Source organism: Phaethon aethereus, assembly GCF_964289735.1.
Source record: "Phaethon aethereus genome assembly, chromosome: 6".
Taxonomy (NCBI): Eukaryota; Metazoa; Chordata; class Aves; order Phaethontiformes; family Phaethontidae; genus Phaethon; species Phaethon aethereus.
This window is the reverse complement of record NC_138580.1, coordinates 29,585,573-29,606,570: the sequence shown is the minus strand read 5'-3', so window position 1 is coordinate 29,606,570 and position 20,998 is coordinate 29,585,573. Positions and strand designations below refer to the sequence as shown.

General features: G+C 38.5%; 1 protein-coding gene across 1 annotated transcript; it reads left to right on the top strand.

The window, feature by feature from the left end:
- Positions 1–803: 803 nt before the first annotated feature.
- DYTN (dystrotelin) lies at positions 804–20,735 on the top strand (the record flags this gene model as incomplete). Its single annotated transcript, XM_082001845.1, has 14 exons — positions 804–948; positions 3,009–3,083; positions 4,726–4,927; positions 6,567–6,652; positions 7,540–7,628; positions 8,278–8,349; positions 8,695–8,858; positions 9,751–9,862; positions 12,503–12,648; positions 14,258–14,426; positions 16,029–16,099; positions 18,179–18,338; positions 19,642–20,122; positions 20,632–20,735. The coding sequence occupies exons 1-14, from the start codon at positions 930–932 to the stop codon at positions 20,733–20,735; spliced, it is 1,950 nt and encodes a 649-aa protein (XP_081857971.1). The 5' UTR covers positions 804–929.
- Between the last annotated feature and the right edge of the window lie 263 nt (positions 20,736–20,998).

Here is a 20,998-nt window from a genome sequence, read left to right as displayed (position 1 = left end):
TAAAGTGAACATTTGGGTAAGTTCAAATTTAATACCAAATGTGTTATTTAAGTTTTAGATAGTTTCTAACGATTTAATTTTTATTTATTCTAGCAAATTTCCTTTTTTCCCCACTATAAGCCATATATGTGGCCTTTAGAGTAACTTAGATCATAGAATCATAGAATCTTTGGGTTGGAAGGAACCTTTAAAGGTCATCTAGTCTGATCTATTATATCTAGTGTTTTTCAACTGTAATATTAACTGAAAGATAGTTACTATACTTAATTCATATTTATATTTTTGTATTTAAAAATATAATGTAGTTTAGAGCATTAATGAAATAAATCCTGAGGGGAAATATTCAGTTTCTATTATTATCAGGGACATAAATTACTTTTGCTTTCAGGGTTGTGTAAAGAAGTAGATCCATGGTTAGGCTTCCTTTTTCCCTTCCTTCTCAGCTTAAAAAAATGTGAGCTCCAGTTCTGTTTGAAAATTTTAGAAAATAGACTTGTAAGCAATTGCAGTCAATTAATCTTGGGAAGAGTCTGGTGCAAAGTTATGCCCTCTCTGACCTGAAATTTTACACTATGATCTGTGTAGTAATCCAGTATGTAAACACCAGACTCTTCAATAGTGAAAGTTCCCATTTCCTGTACTTGAAGCTGTTTTGGGAACTGTTTTCTCCCTGATACAATACTAGAGTTACTCCTACTTTATCCTGAGCAGAGAGCATGCAATTTTCTGGAGTTTCTCTGCACTTGGCACCAAAACTATTATGTTGGTTTATGTTATTCTGTTTAATTTAATTTCTGAAATGCATCCAGTAAATTGTTCAGAATAAAAGGTTTGATTTGAATGGTTCAATATGTCTCTGTCTAGAAAATGTGGTTTTACACTTTGGTTTGTTTTGTTATAGAACGCCTAACGCCATCTGTTCATTTCAAATGGATCCAGACTTGCAGGGTAAGGATTCTTCTCATTTTTCTCCAACTTTTCTCAAGAGTACTAAATTAATTGAAGTCACGCCACTTTCAGAATCTCTGTGCTGTAGCACATAAATGACAAATTACACAACTGTGATGTCCTACTTTTATTTTTGGATCTGTCCTGGCACCTTCCTTGCCATTATCATGTTGGCTTATGGAATGGTAAGGCACACAGGGGCCATGTTCCCTAATTTATAATATATGGTAAGTTTTTTTCACATGTTCTCAAATAGACATGAAGGATGGCTATACACTTGCTTCTTGAGTGCAAAATCTTAGCAGATACTTCATCTGCTACATACAAGTAGTGCAAAATGCAGAACTAGCAGGTAACCAACTGGAGATACCAGGAAAAAGTACACTCTTTTCTATGTGTGTAGGAATTCCTTTGTCAGCTTCTCAACAACAGACATTTATGAGTCTTGAGGTGAAATTTGACCCACTGCAGAATGATTACATGGTAGTTTTCTATCCAAAGGGGAAGCTCCATTCCTATGAGAAATGAAAGAGTTTAGTGCCCCTAAGTAGCCTCTCATAAATAATAATCCAAAAATATTTTTTATTTTATTTGTGCTTTTTTTTCTTTGTCTGCTGTTTTGCTTGTGTGCTGTCACAAGTTAATTCTGGAACTGTGCTTGACAGGCACAGAGTGCCCTATTTTGAGGCCACATTTTGTCTGTAAGTATGGACTTGAAGTGAGTAGCAGATGGCTACTACAACAGATTCCCTCCACTTAGAAAGTCATCTTGTACATGGAAGGTGTTTGATTTGGATCATGTGTATGTTTCTAGCATTTGTATTTGAAAAGAAGCATTTGGAATTTAATCCATAGCCTACCGAAAACTGTGTGAGTCTTTCTGTTACTTTCAGAAGATCAATTTACTGAAGAAAGAGAACTGATGATGCATGGAAGTCAACACTCATTTTTCACATTGTATGACATGCTATACTACATCTCCAAATAATATCACAAAACATAGTATGACAAGAGCAGGACAAAACAGATGGTATAGCGGATATTGGCTTATTTCTATATCTTCGGCAGCATCTGTGAACCCGCAGAGCCTGTAATTTGCTGACTATTAACTTTAGTCTGGTACATTTGTGGGAAACCATTGCACACAGATTAGCTCATTTCCAGAATAAACAGATAGAGAGTTTCGTGAGTTGTTTCTACTCAGTTATGCATATTTGTTGCTTATCTTTGACCTTAATCAACTGTGAGTAACTTCCTCTCTCAAGTACAGGGAGAAAGAATCTCTGAGGACAGGAGGATAACTGATAAGTCCCTTTCTAGTTTATAAAGCTTTGTGAACAAGCCTTTTTTTTTTTGTGTTGAAGTTCTAGGTGTGTGTATAAAGTACCAGGTATAGGTCATGTTCAGAAGCCCTCACTTCCCACTCAGGAAAACATCCTTTAGTAATGTGAAAGGAATGAGCTGAAATCATGTAAGGGTATCAGATTTAGCCAAGCAGCTTGAGTGGGATTACTAAACAGAGATGTCAAAAGCAAGTTGCTCTGGTAAATAGCTTATCTTCTTCTGCAAGAGTCCCAGATGTTGATCTTGAGAGAAAATTTGTTTAATGCTTGAAACAATATGCATCCAAAACAATAATCCTGCTGTGCAGAGTTGACAAAATGTTCCTTGTAGAAGAGCATCTCTGATCAAGAAACTGCTTTGTCTGAAGAAGTATTATTTCATTATGATCTTGGCTAAAAGTATATACAGTACGTATCCTTTTTTCTGGTCCATTAATTGATTCCCAAAGAACCAGGTGTGGTCTCTATGTTATATACTATTTTTATGACTTGTCATGTCACTGGTCATGAGATGACCTTTTTCCCCACAAAGCTATTGACAATAAAATATTTAAACTTTTTTCATTTTTTCAAAATTTTACAACTTCAGAGTATTGTGGGTTTTGATCAAGTCCAGATTTGGTTATTTTGATTTTTAGTTAAACAGTTTTGGGTTTTTTCTTTTTTTTTTTTTAAACGAACCACTCTATTGTAATGTGTGTTTGCTTTCTTTCACAGAGGCTTTTAATGATGTTCAGAGCTCCGTCTACAGAACAGCCCTAAAACTACGCTCAGTACAAAGTCTGTGCCAGTGTTAGTAGCTGAAGAGAATCCTGTGCTTTGACAGGGAGAAGAATCTGTAAAATATTTGTGTTGCTGTCACCATGAGTTATTATGCTACTTTGCTCTCTCATTTTCCAGCTGAGAATCTCAGAATGCATTACGAACACTTAAGAGCTAGATAGTGCTTCATATACAAATTGATTTTTTTCCACTTTTGAATGTCAGTGGAAATACATCAGTAAAATTCTAAAGGCATGGGAGAATCAAATAATTATTACAATCTGCAACACTGCTATGTAGACATCACTGGCAGTTATGAATCTTTATCTGCATATTATTATTCTTGTTAAATGATAAATTCTCATGTGTTTCTTAGGAGTTGATTTATTGGAAATAATAATGGATCATTGAAAATGCATTGACAGGCATTATTATTAATACTGTAAGTATTAATGAGAATAAAATAGAATATGATAGACCAGAAAACCTGTGGCTAGCACTCATTCTCCCTGTCTTTGAAGTGAGTGAGAATTCTGTGCAAGCAAAGAATTATGAAACAAAGCCCTGGCCATCTAGCTTGCTTTGAAATTACTGCATGTAAATTCTATATTGAGCTAAAATGCATGGAAATCTTGAATTTTCCACCTGAAACAGCCTGTTGCTGAAAATCCACAACATTGCAAGTAAGGTCTTCAGGGTAGCACAGAACAGATGGCTAGCTTTTTGGCCTTGGCCATATTTTTTAATTTCGGCATGCTCTTCTATGAATGTATTTAATCTGATCTCAGCTCTGCTGTGGTAAATCTGCCTGGTGCTGCGTGCCACAGCACAGAAGTACCAATTCACATGGGTACTGTTTTTCATTAGCTCTGTTGCCTAGTCCTCCATGTCTCCTCTAGGCGCTCATAGCACCTATCCCAGTTACTGTACTCCTCCTTGAACACTGGTGACCAGAATCGCACATGGGTCTCCAGATTGAGATTCACCAGTGACTCACACTGATATTTTCCCATTTGTGCTAGAAAGGCCATAGGTGACATATTCTAGGTTCTCTGTTTCTTCAGCAATCTGCAAACTTTCAATCTGCTACAATCTTTCTCTTCTGATGTTAATTCTAATTGATCATGCCTGCACAGTACTGAATGTGACCTTTTAGAAGCCATAGCTGTCTCTTCCCACTAGATATTAGTTATTCCATGGAACATTTATAACACAGCTTGTTTGCCCCTTTCTTGGCCATAGCGACTCCTTCCCCTTTGTATTTGTGCATGAGGAGAAAGCTGACATCAAAGCACAAATTGTTTTTGCGATCCCAGGTGAACTTTTTTCTGAAGTACTGAATGGTACATAGTTTTATGCTATCTATACGTAGAATGAAAGATCTACAATTTGGATGCAGTTAATTATGCTATTTTCTTCCCTTCCTGTCTATCCCAAAATCACATCCAGGGAATTTTAGTTGAGCTGTTCTATCTTTGTAACCTCACAAGTTTTGCTACATACATAAGCACGGCAACACTTTTCCCAGATTATTTCCTTTTCATGTTACATACTGTTTTAGACTTCATTTTACAGACTTGTCTTAGCTAAGCACTTCTAATAAAAAATTGTCGAGCTTCCGTTCATGAAAAGGCAGGGATCCTCATTCATTTCTCCCTTAATTTTCCAACAGTGGATTTGATTGATGTCTCTCTGATTCAGCACATCCTATCAAATGAACAGAGGCAGAGGGAAAAGCAGATTTCTCTGAAAGTGCAGCAGATCTCTGGAATGCTGACAAAACTGTTCCAAAGGGTGAGATTAGAAAAAACAGGCCAGGTAGATCCAAGAGCCGCTGAACTCACGTTGAGTCTGCTAGCTGCCATGTATGACAGGTGAGAGGAAGCACAAATGTAAATTCATTGCACTGTACTGCTAGACTAAGTCTGTTTTTACATCTCTTTATACCATTTCTGTATGAAAGTCTCCCATTTTGATGGTATTTTGCTTGGTATACACAAGGGGAGTAGTTCAGCTCTAGGAATATGAGGCACAAAGCTTTCTCAGAGAAACAGTGGTCAAATGGATCCAAAATTACTTGGAAGGCCAGATGTCTGCCAGTTGATGCTAACTTCTTCTCATCAGAGCAAAGTGTTTTACTAAGAGTGAGTGAAATGTAAGTGGTCTGCAGGACTTTTTCTTGAATCACTATTCATTAATAATATGATCACTACTGCTTAAGGTCCCATGCTATGAATTTTTTTGTACTTAAAAAAATCAGTTAAGGCTAAGAATAAACTGGTGTATTATGAAACAAAGCTAGAAACTTGAAGAGTACTTTCTAATTTGTGTGCACTGTAGGGAAATGATTTAGAAGAATCTTTTTAAGAGGACTATCTTGGGTTTTTCTTCTGTTTTTAGGACAGTGTGTAATTTTCTTTTTGCTTTAATTTCTTTAAAAAAAAAATCACAAGTTTCTTGCTATGTATATAGGATAGAAAAAGCTTCTTATAATTTACTTCTAATCATGCTTTCTCTGTAGAGTGCTGTTCTCCACTATCAACACTGGAAAGTATTTCATGTTTAAGAGCACATAAGGGCTTTTCCATGTTTGTGTGGTAGCTTACTCAATACACTTACATAAACCATCATAAGGGTTTTTGATTGTATACTTTAGCTTTAATCTTGGACTTTTTTCTATGAAAGTTCTGGAAAAATGAAATATATACATTTAAAATGTAGAAACTTGACCAACAATTTCCCGTACTTTAGAGACTATATTGCAGCTTTATGCAGTATGCTCCATAAAAATGCAGTTTATCTAAAGACTCTTGAAGACAATTTTATGTAATGAAATTTTGAAGTGGAATACTGCTTTGCAAAAGTGATATCTTAAATATAGAACTCCAGGATTTCCTGGTTTATGTTTTCCAATTCACATCTGCTTTGTCTTCAGATAAAGAAATGTTTTTCATTAGGTGCCTGTGTCACAAACTTGGGTTCTAAATTAAGCTACATTCTTTATGATCTATGGGTCAAACCTAAAGTCCTGCTCCTGCATATTCCTTTTGGTTAAATTGAGTTGCACTGAAATTAAAGGGAATCAGCCCAAGAGAAGCTCAGTGCAGATCTGGGGCCACAGTGTAGCCATCTGATGATATAATACAAAAAACAGATTGTAATCCTGCTTTCTCTTCCATATTTGGGAAGACTTTCCACAAATGAAGAACATAATTTTTTTAGGACATGTATTGTAAATGTAAAATTATATTTTACTTGGAATGTGAGGTCTTTGAAGGAGACGCTGTCTTTTTGTTTTAGGATTGCATGATATCTTGAACAGTTAACTCTGTAGTTATGTTTAGTGTCAAAGGGTCCTAGATATAAAATATCACTAAAATGCAACATCAGTTATATACATACAAATGGATATGAGTTTTGAAGTTGTCTTCCAACATAGCAATGTTTTTTTATTTAGAGGTTTCAGTTTTTACATACTCAGTGAATGTAGTGTAACTTCTTTTATTTTCCTAGATCTGGAACAGGTTATATCAAAACTAGATCTGCTGCAGCTGCCCTAATTGCCCTCTCAGGAGACACTCTACTGGCTAAATACAGAGGTGAGAAATGTATGATTTTGTACAATGCCTGAAATACTGAATACTGAGAAAAATTTCCATTGTAATTTTTTTACTTTGAAAGATAGGTTCTGCCATACAAAAAGTAAATTATGTTGACTGCTTAGTTGTAGATAAAGGCTGATGATGAATACTTTTCCATCAATGTCTGTAGCCATCTTTGCATAAAGAGTCTCAGAACAGGCCATAGTAAAGTTTAAGATAAGTAGAGCTTAAAAATGAAGGCCAAGTTCTATTTGCCTAGCAGAAAAGAACAGAAAAACACTAGTTTTAAATTTCATTGGATTATAAAACAATTTTATGTATTTGATCCAGGAAACTTTTAGAGCCCTTTTAGCATTAGACAAAAAATGCTTAAAGAACTAAATATAACAGATAAAGGTAGCCCAGTGCAATGTGCAGCACAAAGATTTCTGCCTGAATAAATGCTCAAAATGCAGAACAAGTGGATGACAAGTGGCGTATTGGCCTCATGTTCTCACACTGCATATTGTGTATTTCCTTCCAAATTACAATTTGGAATTAACAATTCACAATTTAGATAGGGCATGTCTTGTATACATATATTTAAATATTTTTCTTACAGCCTTGAAAATGAGCTCATTGCTTCCTTCATCGTTACCTGTCTTCACTGCCAGGAATAAGGAATTGCCATAATTGCCTTGCTTTCCTTCTCTTTCCCCTGCCTGTAGGAAGAAGGTATTGTCACAGCAGTCACTGGGTGCCTGTTAGATGGACAATGAAGGGGAACTGTCGTGATGGGTTTATTTGATAGGCTGCGATCATCATGTAGACAGTAGTAGGATTAGTAGCTAGAAGACACTTCAGGCACAGCCAGGATTCTAGTTTCATTCCTCTGGTTGTTTCAGCTTTCTTCCAGTTTTATGCTGTCCCTGATGGGAAAGCGGCTTTGATTACCCGTAGCGCCCTGAGAAGCCTTCTAACAGACTTAAATCAGGTAATGCTGCTGCAGTGCTTGTTGCACAACAGATTTGTAAGAGTATCCTAATCTAGGAGAAAAAAATACATGGTTGATACGTTTTATGTTTGATTACATTATGGGACTGAAGTCAGTAGGACACTCTGTGGACATAGGGAGCTACCATGCAAGGTAGGTGAAAGAATCAAATTCTATAGATTTTCTGAGAGTAACCACTCGCATCAGTCCCTCTGTGCATTCATTTTGCCTGAGCTTACAGGTCCTGGGAACAGCTGCATCCAAACTTCAGATGTCTGTACTCGCTAGAACAGCTTGCAGGTGCAGAAAAATGCCTTAGCATACAGCTATTTCCAGCTGAACTGGCACTGCAAATGGGATCTGAAAAGACCCCTGAGGTTCAAACCCGGTGTCCTACAGTGTTCTAGTATGGCAACATAGTATGTTGATCCATTTCAGTAAGTGAGCTGGAAGCAAATCATTCTGACACATACTGAACTGTGAAATAGCATACTGATGGTATGAGTATGAATGGGTTTTCTTCAGAACAGTATGTAAAATGGCATTTCTATAGATGCTTCACCATCTGTATGCTGTCACCATCTCAGCAGAGCATGATGGGAACATCTGTTTTTTATTGAGGTGTTTCTGAGCCTTTCTCTTGATGCAGATCCCAGCCATTGTGGGAGAAAGCTGCAGTCTGTCTTGTGTGGAAATTGCAACTCACAGCTGTTTCCATGGGGTGAGTGAAATTCCGATGTCCTGGGAAGTGATTTTAAATGTTGCTGGTTGATTAAAATTGCAAGTGTATCACCACATAACATCCACCAGTATCTACTTTTAAGGGGCCGAACTGGTTGTCAGTCTCACAGTATAGGAGGATTTGTATCTATAGAAAAGATGCTCAGTGAGATAATACTGAAGACTCTTGCATTTATTCCAAAACATTTGGAACCGAGTAACATTTTACATGAATGGAAAATCTATGCTAGTGGAGTCCAATATCAGAGCTTGTATTAGGAATTGTAGAGGAGACATGAGGTCTTTTCAAGTAAATGGCTGAACTTGAGACATGTATTTTTTCCAGGTTCTGAATTCAGCAATTGTTGAAGAAAAATTCCTGTCTTGGCTGAGATTGGAGCCTGCTGTTCTCCTGTGGCTCCCTATATGTTACAGATTATCAGTCACAGAAATGGTTTCTCACCAAGCTAGATGTAAAGTCTGCAAAATTTTCCCCATTACAGGCCTCAGGTGCGTCAGTAATTACTGTAGTCTATAGCATCCATATAAATAGTTCTTAGCATTGTTTACATACCTTACAGGCTGTAACTGCTGTATAAAGCAACAAACTTGGGACATAATCTAATCTTACAAGTAAGATAGGGAAAGAGAGAACCATCACAGGCTAGTGCTCAAGCCTGCATCCTGCTTTGCCTTAGTTCACTAGCACAGACCTGATTATGGAGACTTACTGAAAGTAAACTGGCAATTCACTGGTAAAGCCAGTTAAACCTGTGTGTCTCATTTCTTAGTTCTTTGTCCCATAATCAAGTGTGTTAACTGCCTAGTGAATTTATCCATCTTAGCATCTTACTCATCTAAGCAATGGTAAAAAATGGCCTAATGGTGTAAAAAGTACACTATACATTACCTACTAACCAGAATGCTCAGAAAAGCATTTTACTGTTACTCTCTTCTCACTAATAGTAAGCTTTCAGGTGTACTGTTTTGCATTTTTAGTTTTTTGCACAGTTGTAAATCCTATGTCAATAACGTAGTGATACTACAGTTCCATGAGAGTAGCAAATAGAGATAAGCTGGTGCATAAGAAGGGTATGAAGGGTATGAAGATGTAACTGCGTTCTCAAAAATCAGTGCTAGAGCAACTGTTTCTTCCTTGGACTGAATTTCAATGCAGCAAATAAATAATATCAAAATCATTAGTGGGTTCCAGGCAATAGTCCACTGTCATTTGGACAAAATAACTTTTGCATTCAGAGAATGCTGAGGAAAGTCCTTATTCCAACAAAGGTGCTTCTCTGCATTTCAGAACCCAGGGATCTCGATTTCCAGTAATCAAGCTCACTTACACCAAGTTCTTGCTTGTGGGAAAGTAACTTAATCCTTCTGTTTTCCCTCACAGGTATCGTTGTCTGAAGTGCCTCAATTTTGACCTTTGCCAAGTCTGCTTTTTCACTGGCCGTCTCAGCAAACCACATAAGAGGTCACATCCTGTTATGGAACACTGTGTGCAGGTAGAGTCCTATTGTACTGATTCATTTCCCTGTTCAGGTTCTTCATGTAGACAAGTAGGCAGTAGACTCTTGAACTATATTGGTGTGTATTAGCCCTAATGGCCATGATATGTTAGCATTATTAATCTGGGAACAGTGAGTCAGGGAAAGGAAAAAAGGGGGCTTCTAACTTCAGGAGGAGTGTTTTGTTCTGAAATAGTTATTTCAGTTGAATAGAGCCATGAAATATCATAGTGCAAGTTCCCTTTCCAAGGATTTTTATGATGAGTTTTAAGATTTGAGTTTATGATGAGTTTTAAGAATGATCTGTCATTTACAGATCATTCTTAAACCTGTGGAAAGGGCCCTCAGTGTGCCATAGCGCTCCTTCCTCCTAATCCCAATGTGGACTCATTCAGAAATTAATTCATCCTGAAGCTGTACAAACTCCTGCATGAAATTTCCATTATTTCAGAGCTTTTCCACTTTATTGTAAACCTTTTGGATTCACTTGTCTCTGTCAGTTAGGGACACAGGACAAAGAGGTAGCATGGGCCCAAGTAAGCTCACCAACTTGGATTCCATTATGGGGGTAATTCATGCTTTCACCACACTAGTAGTGAAGTTCAACACTGGGAATTTGTGTTTGGAAGATCAGCTTCCCCTTTGAGCAGGAGATTCCAGATCTTGCACACAGCAGCAGACAGGTTTTCTTGTAGATCTATGACAGTATCTTCTTTTGTTCCAGTAAATGAGATGAAAAACACCCATGGAAGTTTCCCTAGTAAGCTATACTTCATGGTCTCTTTCCTGAAACCCTGCACTTAACTTGAAATGTATCTGGGTAGCCAGAGTCTGCACCAAAACTAAAGAATGCTAGACTCCTCTCGCAGTCACCCTTTGTCTGGGGGAACATTAAACTGTAGGCACTTCATTGCTCTCTTTCTGAAAACCAAACCCTATTGCTAACACTGTGAGAAACAATATCTGGATGCTCAATATCTGCATTAAAAATAACAGATGTTAATTCCTCCAGATGTTCTTCCTCATCCTCCATTCGTGAGAAAGTAGAGGAATCAAATGGCAACTGATCTCCTCATGTAGAGATTTCTAATAGAGACATTAAAGTCAGTGTGAATGGAGAGTGAATAGGAGTGTGTGGATGTGGAAGCACCAGAAGGAAAGGCAGGAGGGATGTAACAAGGCACGAAATGATGCAGCCTAGATTGCTGGTCAGCAAGATCACAGCACTTCCACACATAGCTTTTCAGGACAACCAAATCAGGAAAACAGAAGGTAGCCTGGACAAACTGCCATTTGAAGGTGCCATCACAAGAGATGATGATGTGAAGGTAAAGAACTAGACCTATACCCATAAGACACACAAGTGAGGAGACAAAAGATCACAATCACTGCCAAATCCTAAAGGACCCAGCACATGGTCACACTAAGAGGAACCCAGGAGGCTTAAGGAGAACTGGCATCTCTTGTCCTCCATGTCACTGTAAGTCATCATGGCCATACCATGTGTATACATGCACCTTGGTGTTTGAATGCTGGAAAGACTACTTGGACACATGTTGTATGTTAGTGCTTGTGAGTGAGGGAGTATAAGTAAGTGAAATCAGTTTTGTTTCAAAATAAAGTCCCCTTCCTCTCTTATACTGTTTGACATAGAGCTTTCCACATTGTTGCTGCAATACTGCAACTGGATCACTGATCTTAGGTTTCCTTTATGAAGTCCTACTCTAACACTAACATTGTAACTATTACTGCCACGGCCAAAATCTGTACTAAAATTAAAAAGATAAGCTACTCACTATGACAGATACCATTCTTATATCCTTTGTGTGGGACATAAAAGAATCAGTAGTAAGCCACTTTTCCCACACCTTCCACTCTTGACGGATGCTGTCCTTGGCTGGGTAAGTTTCCACATTTTCTTTATCAGGGAGTGGGCTGCTGAGTGGGGATTTGAAGTATCAGCACTGTTTTTCCTTACCGTGCTGACACCTTGCAGTAATGTTATCACCATGTTGAGAAATGACTAGGAGGCATGCTGTATGTTTTCTTTCTGTTTTTCCGTTTGGTCTGTCAGGGCTTACCCCATGTTCTGCAGCAGTCACCTCCTGGAGAGAATTGGTTTTTGTCCTATAATAGAGCTACTGAGCTTAGTTGATGTACCTGAGCCTAACACTGCTGTAACAAATGGAAGTATGGTTTTTACTGTATTGTACGAGAGGAGGATGTGAGGCACAGAAGGCTGTATCAATTAACACTTCATACAAGTATAGAAGTACTTCTTCCCATTGATAAGAGGAAACTTAGATATTAGTCAGGCAGAATTATCATTGTGACTGTGAGCTTAATCATTGCAACTGCCAAAATCCTGCGCTAAGCATTTCCAGGCTGCCTGAATTTGGCCCAGGTAGAGTGTTTTGCTTACCTAACAGAATTGGAGCTGCCCATGCCTGTGGTCCTGCATCATCATCCACCTCAGCTCCCTTTCTAGGTCTCAGATAGCAGCCGTTAACCTCTTCAGTTGTTGAACAGGTGGGCCTTTGCTTTCTCATGTCTTGCCTTTGCTGTGGACTGTGTCTACTTCTGGGCAGCACCTGTTTGAAAATTCACTCCCTTCTTTATTACCCTTCATTCCAATAGATGTCAGCAAAGGCAAATGCAAAGCACTTTCTCCGCACCATCAGGAACAACCTGTTTCAAGAGCGCTGCAGAAGAAAGGAGGCTCAGAGAAGGAGGGCTTTGGAAACAGTGGAGGAGAGGCACTTCCCTACTCACAAAAAGACTTTGTGAGTTTCTGTTTCTGATGAGTTTATAATCTCTGAATAATATGTCAGGCTGTGGGGTATTGTTTGATTATGTCCTTTGAGTAAGTGATTTTGTTATGACAGACACCATGTCATGATTTTTCCATTAAAAAGGGAAAGCCTAAATAGAAAATTGCTGCACATTGTTCTGTAGCTTAACCATGATTACCATGCTGACAACCTAATGACCAGCTGTCTTATAAAATATAACATGCTTGTGTCTTCCTTCCCTCCTTCCTTACATTATTGCTTTCTCTCTATGCCATTTCTTATGCTCAGTCTAGGGTCAAGCATTGCAAATATTTAGTACCTGTCACGATTGCATGGGTTTTTAAGCACCTCATCTGTGACAAATTCACTGGAAATTAACTGTGAATACTTCCCACATGTGACCCATGCTGACAGTCAGTCTACTCAGGTCCCACTGAATTGCAGTCCTGTGGGATTACTCATAACAGTGAGTAGCTGATCTCACCATTCCAGTTCTTTCAGATCAGTTCTGTTTTCTGTGCTTTTAGTTAACATGTGAATTCGTTACTGTATTTCCACTGATCACAGTGGTTAATAATGAACATTGGAGGTCGTGTTGTGATTTTTTTCTATAGTTGCTCCTTCCTTGCTCTGAGATTTTGGTTGATACTTAAGTGTAGAAACTGAAGAGAATGATTATATGAGGTAAGCACTCTGAGTGTATGGAGGGTTAAGATTCCTTCCTAGTTGTATAAAAACCTAGCAACTCTCTTCCATCTCACATGTGTTCTCCCAATGAGGCTTCAGTGAGACAGAAATAGGAAAAAATGGTCACTCTTTTCTGAAAGTATTATTTTCATCCTTGAGCGAAGGAGGAGAAAAATCTGTTTACAAAACTTGATTGTGCCACACTGCTAGGTATGTACGTTGCTATTAGAAACCAATTTTTGTATACAGTAAGACCAATGGATGATATTTACAGTGATTCTCATGGAGAATATTGTTTCAGTGTTTGTTTTTTAAAATGTGGTGAAATGCAAAACATTTTCCATTGCTAATATTTCCCCACTTGTACTCAGCAACAAAAAATCTTTCTTCATTTTGAATGTAATTTAAGTCTTCTGTGAGCAATCAAGCTTTCTCTATAATTCTGTGGGGTTTTGCTTACCTAATGCTTGGGTAGCAATGAGAGAAAGGAGAATTTGGGGTTGCCGTTACAGGTGTCACTGTAGGGCTCATAGGTATCTGGGCTTTTCCTAGCACAGAATGGACTGAACAACAAGATATCTGTCCCTCTGCTATCTTGTTGTAATTGAATTTCCCAAGCTATTTAGCTCTTGGCTAAAGGAAGCAAAAAAGAGAAGCAGCAAATTGCACTGATACTAAATGAGTGGAAAGAACAGCCTGTTGTTGAGGTTCTGTTGAAACGAAGTAATTTGTTTTAAGGAATTTCATTCTTTCAGCCAAAATATTCCAGCAGGCATAGCTAAACTTCTTGCTTAGTCAGTAGCACAGCTGTCTGTCTACATACAATGCATTAGTTTTATTTTCATCTTTCTGCCTACCAAAACCATGTAAGGCTTGATCCTTCTCTACTCATTATTTCTCTGATGGTATACAGTCCCCCTTCAGAACTCAGTGCTTCACCACTACCTGGCCCTGAAAACCTGTTTTCCCCAGTGGACAGACCTGTCCTGGAGTCACCCAAGTTCATATCTGAAAACAGAACTGTAATGCAGAAGAGTGAGAATAACAGCAAGACACCAGAGCAAGGCAAGACAAAAGCTCAGGTGAGCAAAACATGAAGCTGTAGTAATGCTAAAGCTGTGAGGAAGACCTAGCAAGTTAACTATCTAATTGCCTTCTAATTACCAATGAAAAAGAAATGTAATGGGCAGCTTCACCTTTCTGTTTCTCACTTATGGGAAAAAAATGTGGAAACTGAAAACTTAGGGAAGCTTTAATTTGATACCCTCCCAAGGTTAGTGACTAACTCCTTGACTTCCATGACCTTCAGAACCATTTGTAAGAATATTTGCTCTGTTACTTTTTTTTCTTTTTGAGTTGTCTTAGAGTAACACATTAAAGGCTAGCTAAGACTGGAGTCCTCTCTCTTTTCTGACAGTAAAAAATGCCATCATGACTTCCTACTGCAAGCAAATGTCTAGGAAGGATGCTTTAATTCTTATTAGGCTCAGGCCATTTTTGTCACCATGGCAATAGCAAGAGGACAGAATGGGCCCTTCTTAAGGATAAACCCAGAGTAGTGTCCACTCCAACTAAAATAGCTCATGTATAAAAGCTCTCCACTAATCCATTTCCAGGTTCCCTGCATAGAAACAATGCTAGAGGAGTGGGTAGGACAGTGTAGATAAAAATAATTACATAGCAGTTTTTTGTTTCTATATTTATTTGAGAGGTTGGTAGCTCTGCACATACTCAGAATATAGGGAACACTGGGTTGTGTTCAAACTAGTTTGTGTCATCTACTCATCTTGTTCTTCCCAGAAGCCAAGGGTGCAGTAACTGAGAAATAGCCTGTGCGTGTCAGGTCACTCCTTTGGCTGCTACTCCTATGCTGTCCTTTGGAAGACCTGTCTTTTAGGACTCTGCTGCCCAGCTCGAGGTATAGTGCCAGCCAGCACATATCTGCAGGAGAAGCTGTGGGCAGACATTGCTTAAGTATGTCATTTTTAGGTTAGCATTTGCCATTTTAGAAGACAGTGAGACAGGACTTACATCCCTGCAGTGGGATTCTATCAGATGCATTGCTTTCTTGTTCATTTTCTCTTTTTGGTGAGAATTCTTTTTGAGCCATTTTATACTGGTTTCCAACATGTTATAGTGCAGGTTATTTCAATATTGCTTAAAAAGATGCAGACCATAAGTCCAAGCTTTTAACAGAATCCATGAGCTTGGAGGTCCTGGGGACCCAGCCCTTAACCTCATAAATTCCTGGCAGCCCTGATTCCAGCCCAGCTTATACCATGCCTCTAAAGCAGTTTACCTGGGAAGTGTTTGCCTCCCTGACTTCTGGGCTGCTGGCCCCTGCATGGCCAAGAGACTGCTACTTCCATCCAAAGACCCAGAGTTTCTCTTCTCTCTTCTACATCCAGTTTCTCCCTCCACCTCCTTGTCTCAAAGCAGTTGTGGGAGTTGGGAGAGACTGTTCCAAATAAGAATATTCAATTTTTCAGAAATTCCAGGGAATCAGGTTTTTGTTGTAATTTGAAACAAAACAAATTCTCATACACTTAGAAATTGTCATAGGACAAAGATTTTGTTCTATAGAGTAAATTTGCCATGCCCTCTTACAGCAAAATTTGCATAGAAAATGGAATGTTATTGCTGATAAAGTTATAAACAGATACTTCTCTCTTTTTTTATTATAGGCAATAGCCTCTTTTGAAGCAGATGTGTTAAAAATGCATGAATCCGTTAAAAACATTCACAATGAAAGCAGGTAGGTAAATGCAGTAAAAAAGTAGTACAATGACTGAAGACTGGTGGAGAATGCTGCTCCAGTGAAGAGCTAGAAGTCAGATTATTTTTTCCATAGTTTAGAGATTTTGAGATTTAAAAAAAAAATCCTATCAAATGGGGATGAATGGTAAAAACCTCGCGACAAAAATTGTAAATGAAGGTCACTGGAAAAACAGTATCTGGCAAAGCAAAACATTTTGGTTTGCTTTCATCAGCATTTCTGCAATTGTTAGTTTACATTTCTAAAATTTTTTAAGAGAAAAAATGTTCATTCACATAAAAATATCAGAATAGCATACTTTTCAAATTTTTCTCTGAATAAGGCTTAATCAAAACAAATTTCATAACTTGCATAAAGTTTTAAAAAGTTTTGGATATCTTTCCAAAAAATATGCTGTAAGTCAAATAGACATTACAGGCTTAGTACAGTAACTATTGGTAAAAATTTCACGACTTAGATTATCACAGAAGCCCCTTCTGATATTTAAACCTTTGACACAATAAAATATTAATTCCTAAACTTCGTGGGTGGTTGGTTTGGTGGTGGTGGGGGACGTTGGTGTACAGGCAACAATGCTTACCTTTTTCTTTCTTTTGCTTTGCCCTCCTTCATTTTTGTAGTTATATATGAATGTGCTCTAGATATAATCATGTCTGTGACCACTGAAACCAATGGAATTACAGCAAAGTGTAGAATTTGATCCTGGATCTACTCTCTTTCCTTCAATATGCTCAGTTCCCTCTGTTACTGTTTTGTTTCATTCTAATAAGTCAATGTACAATTGCTGCTCCAAATTCACATAAGGGCACTCCAAGACTAGAGTAAAGCAACTGCGCTTTTATTGTAAGTCTGTGTCTTTACCACACTCTGTTCTCATATGGGAAAATAAAGAGATATGGCAAAGATCTTCAGCTTCCATTTAGCTTAGCAGTAGTTGAGAGGGTATCTGGGAAGCCTGCTCCTGAAATACTGCATCACTGTCTGACCCAGACCTTATTATATAACTGGGTGAATGAAGCACATTACTCATGGAAAGCCCTTTGTTCTTATTTGTGCACCAGCTTCCAGCATTTATGTGCCTGTTCACAGAACTGGGCTCTGAGTTAGTTGAAGGTAGTCAACATTTTACAGTAAAGACTCATTAAATGATGTTATAAGGGACCACTGTAATATTAATTTTAAATGGTCTGACTTGCTGTCCCATTAAGACAAATCTTGCCTAATTCCAGTGAAACTGATGGGACCCTTGTCTGTGAGCCAATGCATATCCAAAAGAAAGTGAATCAGGTAAACTTCTGGATATAACTAAGCAAGGGAGATAACTATTTCAGCTGTGTGATATGAAGCAGTTGGTTTATTACTGTAAACAAGTCTGTCTCTACCTCAGCTGTGGGGAAAACAAAACTATATTTCTACCCTGGCTTCTTAGAGAAATCCCAATACTAGAACAGAGATATGGCTGGTATTTTTGTCATACTGTGCTCTGAGTAGGTAATTTCTAAATCTTCTCTAGCATGTGTGGGAGGGTGGCATTTCTCATTGCAAAAATCACAAGGACATCTTTTCAAAGACAAGTAGCCTGTGCAGAAACTATTGGTATCATCAAACAAGCTGCATAGAATACCAGGAGCAAGAAGGAACTCAATCAAAGGGGTAGAGCTGCTTTTACTCCTTTGTTTCCCAGGGGGAAATGATGGGAATCTTTTGCAGGTCAGGGAGTTGCTGTAAGTAGTTTGTTTCTAGACAGAGGGACTGCTATAATGTCTCTCCTGTGCAGCCACCTTTGTGGGGAAGGTAAAACCCGAAGATGCAAGGCTCAATCCTGGCCACAGTTCCACTCAGCTTGCATCTGACCTCATCTAGAACACTCCTGTTCTTCCTAATTCCATGGGTACAGCCCAGTACCTGAAATAGTGGCCTCTAACCCCAAAGCTGACAAAAATTTCATGAACTGACAAAGACGAGAAAGTTTATGCTACAGTGTTTGCTCTTTTCTGTGACTGCACATATTTGTGTGTGTGATCTAGCAAAATTCCCACCCTCCTGTATCCCTAACAGGTACATGAAGAAACAGTTAAACAAATGGAAGGACAAAATGGAGTTTCTTCACAACTGCCAGGAAGACAAAAGCTGCAAAATAGAGGCAAAGCTCCAAAGCCAGAGAGCAAGCCATGAAAACCTGCAAATGAAGCTGCAGCAAATGAAGCAAGAAGTAAAGGTATAGTGATAAATATACCAAGAATCTTCACAGCTATAGGCAATTACTGAACACTGACAGCTCCTTTTCCTGCAGACCAGCACTCTTGATACTGTTTTGTGCACCTTCTGCTTGTCTGTTCAGTCATCTTAGGTTCTTGTCTCCAGAGTAAGCAGATAGGCTCTTTGCAGCATGGATTTTCTTGTCATTCTGTATATATTTAGCATCTAGCACAGATGTCCATGTCTGGGATGTTTAGATACTACTGCAATGAAAATAATGAGAGAATATTCCAATAAGAGTGAGAAAATGGTTTCCAACAGAAGTGTTAGCTACTTCATTGCAGTCTTTTCTTTAGAGAAGAATCCTGTGTTAGCATTCAATAAACAAAATACTCTTTTGTCATTCCTAACTGCTGTCTTGTACTGGGATGTAATACAGACCTCTTACAGAAAATACCTTATTTCTTTTCAATTGTATTGACTCTTTTTCATTTAAAGTATCTCTGGGGTTCTAAAAAGGCCCTCATTTCACAGGGAATGCATACGTATTTGCCATCTACAGCATTTTTGTAGCGTTTTCTGCAATGCTGCTTTTAGAGTGTTTTTCAGGGATGGTCAAACATAGAGAAGAGACAGACACACCTGCAGTGTACACTTGGTCAGCTTTATATCACTTGCACACGGAGTCCAGTATGACCTGGCATGTCATACCATCCTCTATGTGTGCTGTGACACTGGCCTGTCCACAACATGCAGGACTGGCTGCACACACATAGTTAAGTGTCCAGTGCATGCACAGTCAGCTCAGCACATCCCAGTTACATCAGACTTGGTGTTCATGCAGTGGATGGTATTTGCCATCATAGTTCTGTCTAGAAAATTCCAAATACAATGGTGGCACTGACAACCAACCTGGTTTTTGAATTTCAGATGTTAACAGGTGTGAAGTGTGTGATATGTGTTTAATATACACATATATTTTTCCCCTAGTTTAATTATTTTAGAACAATTTTTATTATTAATTTATATATTTTAAATTAATTTTTATCATTCCCACTTTTCAATGGCATTAAAGCGTATAATGTCTTCAGGTTGTGGCCATTTTTTCCACAATTCCATGGATTTGACTAAACTCAAACACAAAGTTTTGTTTTATTGCAGGAAAATATTTTATTTGTAAAAAGAATTGGTTTAGTTCACCAGAAATAAAAACAAAATAATTATTCTGACCCAAAATTATTTTCCTACCTATTTTAGTACTACCAGCAAACCAGCATATCAATTATTTTCACAATGTAGTTCCCGTATTTTATCTATTGTAGACAATGTTACAGTCATCAGAGCATCCTTTTGCACGGTGTCAGAATATGATGCCAAGAAATCCATATGTCCTGCTGGAAAAGAGAATGCAGGGTGGATTAAATCCTGCCCACATAAGGCCTACTTCCAGAACATGCGCAGACTGGAAATATTTGAATCCCCTCAACTCTGCAAATAGAATGCAGCTTTTACAGACACCTGAGGTTCCCGCTGCAGCGGACTTTATGTTCTCAGAAGACCCACTGGAGTCAGTGTCCCTGCAGACCAAGAGACCTTTTAGGGAACAGTATAAAAAAGCAAAACAGAATCACACATATCTGCCTGAATGGACAGAAAACTCCCTCAATGGCATCGTGAGGAATAGAGTTCTTACTCCTCCTGCAGTGCAGATACCACCTGATGAGAAGGAAGTCAGTGAAGAAGTGGAACTGCAGCAGCTAGTGATGAAACTGAAGGATGCATTGTCTCTCCACGCTCAACCAGGTATAAGTTCTCCCAGTTATCTTGACACTGTCTTCTCACCTTCATCCAGCTTACTCTATAATATTGTTCATAATCATTTAACCCTCAGAGGAAACTCAGAGTCTTGCCTTTGCCATTGTAGAAGTACTCCAGCTCTATACTGTAAAGTAGAACATATTCCTGTAAAGTGGAATATAACCCCTAATGTTTGGCTAATTTGAAACAGGGTGAGTCAAAGCACATAAGAGGAAATCAGTCTCAGCAGTCAATTAAGGAGCAAACTGATACCAGTGAGGGCACTGGAGGTCTTTTCTGTTGCCACTTCTGTGACACTGTAACTGTGACTAGTCCCAAGCAGATTTCCAGCAGTACAAAATCCCTTTGTAGTCAATGGTCTTACACAGCAGAGCTTTTTTCAACACTCAGGATGCCTTGCATTTGATACTGAGGATGTAATGAGGAGAGTGATGGGCAGCGCTCTGGCGGCATCCGAATGCTCTGAAAGACTTAAAATCTGTTCTACTTTTCAGCTCAACAGTCTGCTTTGCAGCAGGAGTTCTTCTCTACAGCTGAACATGTTTGCAGATCCTTTTCTGACCTCATTAACCAAGTAATTTCACCAGCTTGTAAATGATGGAAACTACCATTCACCTTACAGCTTCACTGAACTATTGAAGGTAATTGATGCCACGTCAGACTCTTTAAAGTGTCTCAGATATTGCATTGTAACAACCCAGCATAAGAGGTTTTTGCATTTACTGACTTCAGTGTCAGAGAACAATGTTCCTTTTCTGTTGGTCGTTTCCAGCTCCTGTGCAGTAGATGTTGGCCCAGCTGATAAACATCAGCATGTCTTCATTAATGTTACACTGACTTTTACAACTGTCCTGCCCTGTC